The sequence below is a fragment of the Pollicipes pollicipes genome, unplaced genomic scaffold (assembly GCF_011947565.3).
Source record: "Pollicipes pollicipes isolate AB1234 unplaced genomic scaffold, Ppol_2.1 Scaffold_7231;HRSCAF=8579_pilon_pilon_pilon, whole genome shotgun sequence".
NCBI lineage: Eukaryota > Metazoa > Arthropoda > Thecostraca > Pollicipedomorpha > Pollicipedidae > Pollicipes > Pollicipes pollicipes.
Window position 1 is genome coordinate 43483887 of NW_023597034.1, and position 9315 is coordinate 43493201.

The 9315-nt window shown below is 51.5% G+C and overlaps 1 protein-coding gene across 1 annotated transcript; it reads left to right on the top strand.

Annotated features, from left to right (window-relative positions):
• The first annotated feature begins 122 nt into the window (after positions 1-122).
• LOC119110159 (gamma-butyrobetaine dioxygenase) lies at positions 123-3891 on the top strand. The gene is made up of 2 exons (XM_037233894.1): positions 123-133; positions 1242-3891. Exons 1-2 carry the CDS (start codon positions 123-125, stop codon positions 2386-2388), a joined length of 1158 nt encoding a protein of 385 aa, XP_037089789.1. The 3' UTR covers positions 2389-3891.
• The last annotated feature ends 5424 nt before the right edge of the window (positions 3892-9315 follow it).

A 9315-nucleotide genomic window follows, 5' to 3' on the forward strand; every position in this document is an offset into this window, starting at 1 on the left:
ATAGTATTATATGGACTTATTAAGACCTTGTGTTTATTCGAATAACGTTTTGTCATTATTAGGCTCAGCTGTAGAAGGTGCTAAGATGATGACTGGAAAAACCTTTGAGATTTGTCGACCCCATGACCATTTTGTGGGCTGGCAACATTCAAAATGGCAAGAACACTCTACGCGTATTGTTGGCAGGTCCATGCACCCGTGCATACCACGAGAAGTCGCTTTGTTTGGCAGGTGATGTTGGATCACAGCTGTAGCATGCCGTATACATTTTGCATCAAACAAGGTAGTTTAGGATAGCCCTTACCCACACCTCTTTCCTCTTTCTTGCGTCATCCTGCATACTCGCGACGCCCGTCGGTCGGGGGCAGGCTGCATGCCCCAGCTGCGAGTGAGCCGACAGGCCCTTGGAGGGGAACCCCGACCGGGTGCTCGGAGCATATTCCGCAAGTGGGTCCCCGTGCGGGCTAAGGCTCGATGGTTGGTCCCCCAGGCGCGTGTATTCCTGCTCCACTGCTATTCATTCTTCTTAACCACAAAGCCCTGAAAATGATCATTACTGGTCGAAAGTGCTCTAAACCAAAACACCAACTATCGATAACCCTTAACAACGGAAAATGGCCCCGCATTACCGGCATAGGAGTCACACGCGTGATTCATTGTCGTGGTATAAGAGTTTGTTTACACGCGAAAAACGGACTCGCTACGTGTAAGGGACTTACCGGCTGTGTCGTCCAGTCGGTCGATAATGACCATTGCGAAAGACGGCTTTGATGGCATGCTGTTTCTGTTGAGGGTGAATTGCATCATCGTGGCTTGCCCCCCGTTCACTGGCTCTGGCCTCCCAGCCGCCTGCTCCACCCTGTCGACAACGTAACCAGATGCCCGGTCAAAGTCGCAGTACAAAGTCCAGCCGGACTGAGCTGTAAAGCAGCCGCGCGGCGGTGCCGGTGCCAGTCCTCCGCCGAGCGCCGGCCGGCCTCTGTCGCCATGAGGGCGGCTCGCTTCTCCCAGCTGCTCTCCCAGCTCGGAAGCGTCGGGCCGCCTGCCTGGCCGGGCCCGGCGGCCGCGGCCCGGCGCCTGACCGCGCTGGCTGGCGGGGCGGCGGCCCGTCCCGGCGCGCCGACCGGCCGCGGCGCGCCGCAGCGGCTGGGCTGCGCTGGCCTCGCCCAGCGCTCCGACCCACGCGGCACCGCCGACCTGCCGCAGCCGCGGGAGGATCGGCCGCAGCCGGCGCCGGCGTCGGTCCCGCTCGTGGACGCCGCCGAGCTGGTCGAGGCCGGCGAGGCCGGTCGCTGCGTGCGCGTGCAGTGGCGTGACGGCTCCGAGTCGCTCTACCCGTTCGTCTGGATGCGCGACAACTGTCAGTGCTCGGACTGCTTCCTAGACCGGCCAACGTTCGTGCGTGCGCTCGTACTGCGCGACCTCGACGTGGACGCGACGGTGCTTGAGTGCGCACCGTCGGCGGACGGCGATGAGCTGCACCTGACCTGGGCCGGCGGTCACCAGAGCCGGTACGCCGCCGACTGGCTGCTGGCGCGCTCGTTCCGGCCGGAGGAGCAGCGCCGGCGACTGGAGGAGCACACGCTGGAGCGCTGCCACTGGGACGCTTCACTGGCCGACCACCTGCCGTGCGCAGACTTCCAGCGCGTGCTGGAGAGCGAGCCGACGCGGCTGGAGCTGCTGGTGGCGCTGGAGCGTTATGGCCTGGTGGTGGTGAAGAACTGCGGCCAGCAGCGCGACCAGGTGCGCCGCCTTGTGGACACGATCGGCTACCCGCGTACTACCCACTACCAGACCATCTTCGAGGTGCGCAACAAAGTCGACCCCATCAACATCGCCTACACGACAAAGCGGCTCAACATGCACACGGACCTGCCCTACTACGAGCATCAGCCGCAAGTGCAGCTGCTGCACGTGCGCCGCCAGCACAGCGGCGGCGGCGGCCGCTCCGAGTTCACCGATGCCGTGCACGTGGCGCACCAGCTGCGCCGGCTGCAGCCCGAGGCCTTCCGGCTGCTGGCCGACACGCCGGTCGACTGGGCGAACGTGACGCTGTCGCAGGAGACGGGCCGCAGCCACCACAAGCTACACCGCGCGCCCGTGCTGCACGTGAGCCCGGCCGGCCGCGTGATGGGCGTGCGCTTCAGCCAGGCGCAGCGCGACTCGTTCTTCGGCGTGCCCCTGGAGGCAGTGGAGCGCTGGTATCGCGCTGTGGCGCTGTTCAATCGGATGTTGAATCTGCCGCAGTTCAAGGTGTCCTTCCTGCCGGAGAGCGGCGACATGCTGGTGTTCGACAACACGCGGCTGGTACACGGCCGCGAGGACTACCACCAGCCGGAGCAGGCCGGCGAGCGCTGTCCTCGAGGGCGGCTACATCGGTCTGGATGACGTCAGGGACCACCGGCGCACCCTCCAGCACCGGTGTGGCGACAACCCATACGGCCTGTAACCCGGCCGGTGGGTCTGCCTTTCGTCAGGAGGCCGACAAGACGCCTGACAAATTCCAGCACAGCCGCTGACCTGAATCGGGCGATGCGTTTTGTTCATGTGTGGAGTTGCGCGGGTGCTGTTTTGTCCTTGCCTTCGAATGTATGTGCGTTTGTTTAAAAATTCAGTCCAACCTTTTTTAATGAATGTATATTTTGGATCGGCGCCCACGCTAGACAGTTCTTATTGCGTAGGCCCACACGATAGTGAAATTCCTGGCCGACGGCAGAATTTTGGCGCCGTAAGCTTGACGCGCTTCATTGCTCAGCCCGGCGCGGCTTCTGTTGCGTGTTCTGTGCAGATGGCCTCCAGAGCCTGTTACAGCGTGATGCAAAGCAACGCCATTGTCTTTCGCAGGGTAAAAACATTTGTACTAATGACAAGCAACAGTGTTTCTTTATTTGCAGCATATCTTGAACGCGTTCAGCCGAATGTTGGATCCTTGTTTTCTACACAAGTAATGCCTTCTAATGCAAGCTAGCCGCTCTGGGCTTATACTGTAAAGCACGGCCCTAGCACATACAGCCTAAATGTACAGCTGAAGATAAATGCAGTTGTAAGCACATGCTCCTTATTTTACTTGCATCTCATTGCACCCCATCGCAGACTCATGGTTCAGAAATGTCTTGCTACACATAGTTTGGTCAAGCAAAGATTAGAAACAGATGGAGAGTTCCCATATGTTTGGTACAGTTAGGCAGCACGGCGGAATAAAGCAAACCCGAAGGAGAAGAGCGGTATCTTCCCCAAGCGAATACACTTGAGAAGCGTTTGAAAGCAAAGTGGCACGCATCAGAACGAATGTACCATTGACGTTGTATATTTGAAATCATGGATTATATCATAAACCTGGTTGTTTGGGCCTATGGTTATGTTATTCACAACATATGCAAGCATATACAGCCGAGCTCTAGCCACCATTGGGTCTTAGTTCACTTTTCAGACTCGTTTAGTAGACGGGCAGCCTAAAGTGTAACAAATTGATGGTCCTGCTGAAATGATCTATAATTCGACGCGCTGTTACCTACCCCATGTTGCGCATCCCATACTAGGGCGGACATGCATGCTATCTATATTTTTCAAGACCTTTGTTAGTTCCGACTTGCTTTTGGCACAGATGTGACATGTACCTGTTCTCTTTATCTGTCGTCGAAAGAGGGAACTTTGGGCTGTGTGAATGGAAGTTCCTTGTACAGGAAAGTCGTCTACTTTCCAACTTGCACTTTTTCTGGATTTGATGACTGCGGTTACCAGATGCATGTGAACGCAATGTTAGATACGCCGGAGCCTTTCAAAACGCGTAACATGGATTGGTAAATTGTGCTTCTCTTAAAGCACAGTTGCAATACTTTTGCCACTCATATTTCCGCAATATCAGATAAATTAGTCAGTTGGTTATGGAGTCTGGACGCGTCAACTGTATTATATATATATATATATATATATATATATATATATATATATATATATATAAACAAGTGTGTGTTTATAGATGTATCACATGCATGTACATATCATAGAAATGACTTCTAATGTTTCACCTTTGCTTGCAGCTTCATTCGGAAGGTGTCGTTTTTTCCGTACAAGCTCACGATGGCGTGCAGCGCGTGATGCCGCGTGATTTGTGGTCAGCTCACGCAGTTCGCTTGTCTGGACGCCATTATAACGCGCTTTGTGTCAATAAGTAAGCTGGGGCAAACGGCCAAGTTAGAACGGAACTGATAAAACTGAACCTGCCCGTGGAACCTTCTCCGCGTCATTTAATGTTCTGAAACGGTCTTGGTCTAGTTGTCCAGTATTCAGCCGCCTCCAGGACTTAAACTCAAATGCTTGCAACTCAGTAAACCGTGGCGAATCAGCGAAGGAAGACAACCCAGTATACAGTGATGGACCAGTGGAGTAAAGCAACCCAATATACCGTGGTGAATCAGCGAAGTAAAACAACGCGGTTACCGTGGTGGACCGGGGAAGTAAAGCAACCCAGTATACCGTGGTGGACCGGGGAAGTAAAGCAGCCCAGTTACCGTGGTGAACCAGGGAAGTAAAATAACCCAGCATAACGTAGTGGGCAAAGAAACCTAAAACAACCTAGTACATCGTGGTCAACCAGGGAGCCAAACAAATCATTGCACGCCGAAAACGTGCCTTCCTGTACGTTTTTCTCCATCATGACGCGTGCTATTTTCTTGTCCGAAATCCTGAACGCGCTCGAGACTGGTGAATTGTAAGGAATACCAAACGTGATTCCTGGCAAACCTATAATGAGCAGTTCACTGCTGCTACTCCCCCTGAACCAGTGTTGAAGAATAGTTCTAGCCAATCTTGAAAAACGCCCTTCTTTTCCACTACCGACGTAACGCACCAATAACCAAATCAGTTCGACGTCTATCATCACAGGTGCTCTCCCCGAGAGCCTCGTTCAGTGTACTTCATCTAGAAATTACCAGGGGGCCTCATGTATCATGAATATGCCTGCTTTCGTTGATATGATCATTGCTTTCTCTCCAACACTACGGGAGGCTAAAGTACGCCATTTTCTTTACTAAAACGCCAAAGCGCGAATAAATCAGCCGGCAGCAGCGTGGTCAGCTGCACTATGATTTCTCCCGTAATCTTTCTGAAATGATGCTCCATTTAATTCTGGGTGTCTTTAATGGCATTTTGGTCGTCCTATGTCTTCCTTGAGGCATGGAAGGACACCATCATTATGCTTCTTCCTTAAGCGGGTCGCCCTGCAACATCCCACGAATTATTGGCCCATCGCACCCACTAGTACGATCTGCCCTGGAAAGCTTTTTAAACGGATGGTGGTCAATTGAATTTCTTGGTTAATGGAACGTGACGGCCTCCTTAAAACAGGTCGTAAACATGGGAAGAAAGCAGACTGCAGCATTGGACATTGGCGCAAATGTTTGGAGACTCTGAGTGGAGCAGGTAAGAGACTGTTTGTCTCTGAAGGTCAGCAGCAATCTTCCCCCTTCCCCAACCTCATGTCAAAGTGACATTGATACTATGCGTGCTATGTTGCGAGAGGAGGCCGGGAAGAGAGAGAGAGAGAGAGAGAGAGAGAGAGAGAGAGAGAGACAGAGAGAGAGAGAGAGAGAGAGAGAGAGAGAGAGAGAGAGAGAGAGAGAGAGAGAGAGAGAGAGAGAGAGAGAGAGAGAGAGAGAGAGAGAGAGAGAAGAGAGAGAGAGAGAGAGAGAGAGGAGGAGAGAAGAGAAGAGAGAGAGAGAGAAGGAGAGAGAGAGAGAGAGAGAGAGGAGAGAGAGAGAGAGGAGAGAGGAGAGAGAGAGGAAGGGAGAGAGGCAGAGAGAAGAGAGAGAGGAGAGAGAGAGAGAGAGAGGAGAGAGGCGAGACGAGAGAGAGAGAGAGAGGAGAGAGAGAGAGGAGAGGGAGAGAGAGAGAGAGAGAGAGAGAGAGAGAGAGAGAGAGAGAGAGAGAGAGAGAGAGAGAGAGAGAGAGAGAGGGCAATCTCGCCTCTCTGACTGCGTTGAAGTGGCAGCATCATGAAGAGAGATCGACCAACCTGAAGAAGTACGCATGAAAAAATACGAAGAAGTGGACGAGTTACAAGCCACAGGTCATGAAAGAGACGCCAAGATACAATCTTGGAAAATTCGAAGATTGTATATTCTCATTCTGTGAGTATTTGATAAATCGAAATAGGAATCCAAGTGAAGGATTTTTAAGACATTTGGAAGCAATGTATATATATATATATATATATATATATATATATATATATATATAAGCCTTGCATATAACCCTCGCTTTTAATTTTGAAGCTTTGGCCATCCTGGGCGCGAGCCATATCCATGGCTCATGTCATATATAAATTCACTGTTGAGGCAGAAGCATCACCAATGACCCGAAATATTTATCCACTTGACGAATCTGCCTCGGCAATCATGCTAAGTCGCACGCATGCTACTAGGAAAATGGGCTGTCTGTTTGCCGCATGGTATTGATCGGTCGAGTAATTGTGCACAGGAAATGATAGCAGCGGTAGTGTAAAATACAAGAGAACTGTGTGCAGCCAGCATATTAACATATCTCCAAAGTACGTTTTAAATCAAGAGAGGGTAAATTTGTTCATCCCTCCCTCCAGCCGGGCATCATGATGTACTCTGACCTTATTGTTTCTTGGGCTTCTGGCCTTATGTATTGTTATGAGCTTCATGATGCTTCTGACCTTATTGAAATGTACCCTGACCTTGACCCCATTCGCGCACATATATACCTTTGGAGATGTTTCTAAGCCTTTTGTTGCCTATAATATCCATAATCGGTAATTACAAAGTAAACGCATTCCAACGCGCGGCCGCGTGACGGGCACCGACCCCGGAAACCGTGCACTGTTAGTCTGGGGGCATAAGAGCAGTCTATGGCACTCATCCAACGAGTGAATGAGCTCAGCGCGGGCAAAGCCGGTGCTAACCGGTTCAAGCCGCCTTTATTTGGCTCTATCCAGAGCTGACCGCACACCACACGCTTTCAAAACATACGTTGCTGACGGCCAGTGATAAACTTTGAACTTAACGTCCTTGATGGTCTTTTGACCGCGGTTGCTTGGTCATTACGTCAACAAATGGAAAAAGAGGATACCTGAACTACCGCCGGCCAAAATGTCGTTTCGGACCCCACTGAACTCAACGATTCAAACCAGGCATATGGACGCGTGTCTAGATATACGCCGCGATCACTGGCGAAGTGAAAACCAGATAGCAGCTCGACACCGGCAGCGTTGACGCATTTAAAAGAGCAGGCCACGGCAGCTCTGCTTCTCTGGTCTTTCCTCCCGAATAAAAAGCTTGGGATGGTCCCGCGTTCGAATAATGGTGCTCACTTCCAGAGGCATGGTGAGCTGTTCTTGACAATCAAACATCAACATGCTGTTTCCTCAACTAGTTTCCCATTTGAGTGCCGCAGTTCTCATTTAACCTGTGCCTTACTAGTCCGTTGAAACGTTACCCGACAGGACGCTTAATTGCTCCTACATAAGTGACAGCTTAAGCCCTGTACGGTTAACATTTCAGGCCATCGATGCTAGGGTGTTGTAGTTTTACCTGGACAAACTGCAGTGTAAGTGCAGTCTGTGTGGTAGAGTATCTAATCATCATCATGTTCCTCGCGACAGTGCCGGAGCGAGGAGACGTCATTGGACTTTGAATGGAGCTGAACGTGCCTGCGTCAGACATGAGCTATATGCAGGTTTGATGTTTGCAAAGCTGATTTACTGTAAACATCGAAGCATCATCTTTGTGCCAACCACCGGCTGCTCTCTGGAGCAACATGGCTCAACATAAACAGTCTGCTGCTTAGTGCAACATCTGGTGCTTCCAAGATGTGGTACACATACTAAACTTGGTACTTGGAATTTCCTTAATGCTCCAGTGAGTTGTTGCATCCCCTTACATCAAAGGTGTCTGTTTATTGAAACCGTATCGTTCGTTCTGCCATCGGCTAAATAAATGTATCATAAACCTGTCAACGGTCGATCAGATGTGCCTACCATAACAGTGTTGGTGTACATGCCCACCCAATTTATCTGCCTGTTCAGAAACGACAGGTGTGTCGTGTTGTTGACGCGCTTTCTGCGCACCGCTATTGGTGGCTAAGATCGGGACAACTGGGGGGGGGGGGGGGAGGGGACACAAGCCTGCTCTCTAACTTAGATGGTCGCGTTGTTCGGAACGAAACAGATAGCAGTTGAGTACAGCTAAATTACAGACAGCTACAGCAGCAGGTGATCTAAATAAAATAATGTGCGGAAAATGATGTAAGCTGGAAAACAGACAAGAAGGTATCTAAGTAAAATACATTTTTAGCATCTTTGAATCAACTTGACCAGCCAAATCGCATCGGATGGATTGCAAAGATGGCGGCCTTAGTGTTTAGGATTGCAGCAACTTCGACCGTGTCGCCGGAACACAGCCGAGTGACCACGGTTACACGGTCATTTAGCAAGCAGCGCTAAGTGCCGGGCGGATACGCTTGATCGGACCGCTCCACGTGGTGACAGCCTCAGGCTGCGAAGCGTGAGTTCAGAAACAGGCCGCCAGGGTCGCGTCAGTCTCGCCTCCGTGGTCGGCCCGGCTTCAAGGACGCTTCCAGGAAAAAAACGGGGGAAACTAACCGCCGCCAGGTCGGCTGGCCGGCGTCCCTCCGTCGGTATCTTTAACCCCGGGCGTCCAACCCACCGGCCGGCAGGTGTACGATCGGGCCGGTCGGGGAAGTTAAGGGCGCGCGCGGCCGAGGGAAAATTATTCAACGAATGTCTATTTCTTCAATAATTATTCGCAGAGATGCTCCACTTACATTCGGCAGGTCCAGAAACTATCCCCCAGATCCGAATCCCAAGGGCGATGTACACCCAACGTTCATAGCTATGCGAAGCGAAAAAAGGTTCTCCGCCTTGACCATGCAATGAGAATTTTCCGAGATTCTCCACTGGTACAAAATATGATCTGAGATAACTTTCCGTATTAGCATTGCCAAGCGCCATTCCTGAAAATTGTTCAACAGTCCGGACAGTTTTCCCAATATCATCTGCCGGCCAAACACGCTCTAAATTCAGCCCGACCTTGACCGGGCTGGGCGCTGGCGAAAGCCCCGGGAAGGGCTGGGCATGCATTTTGAAGCGCGCGTTTCGCTTTGAAGTGAGACGGAGGAGATGGGCGACGAGAATGATTACCTAGACTTTAATGAAACAAGTATGTATTGAAGCGTGCAGACTTGAAAGTGATTTAAGCTGCTGTTGGTTGTGGCAACCGTTGCTTATGTTTAAGGTTCGGTCTGCTTCTATTCCAGCTCCAAGAGACAGAAAGA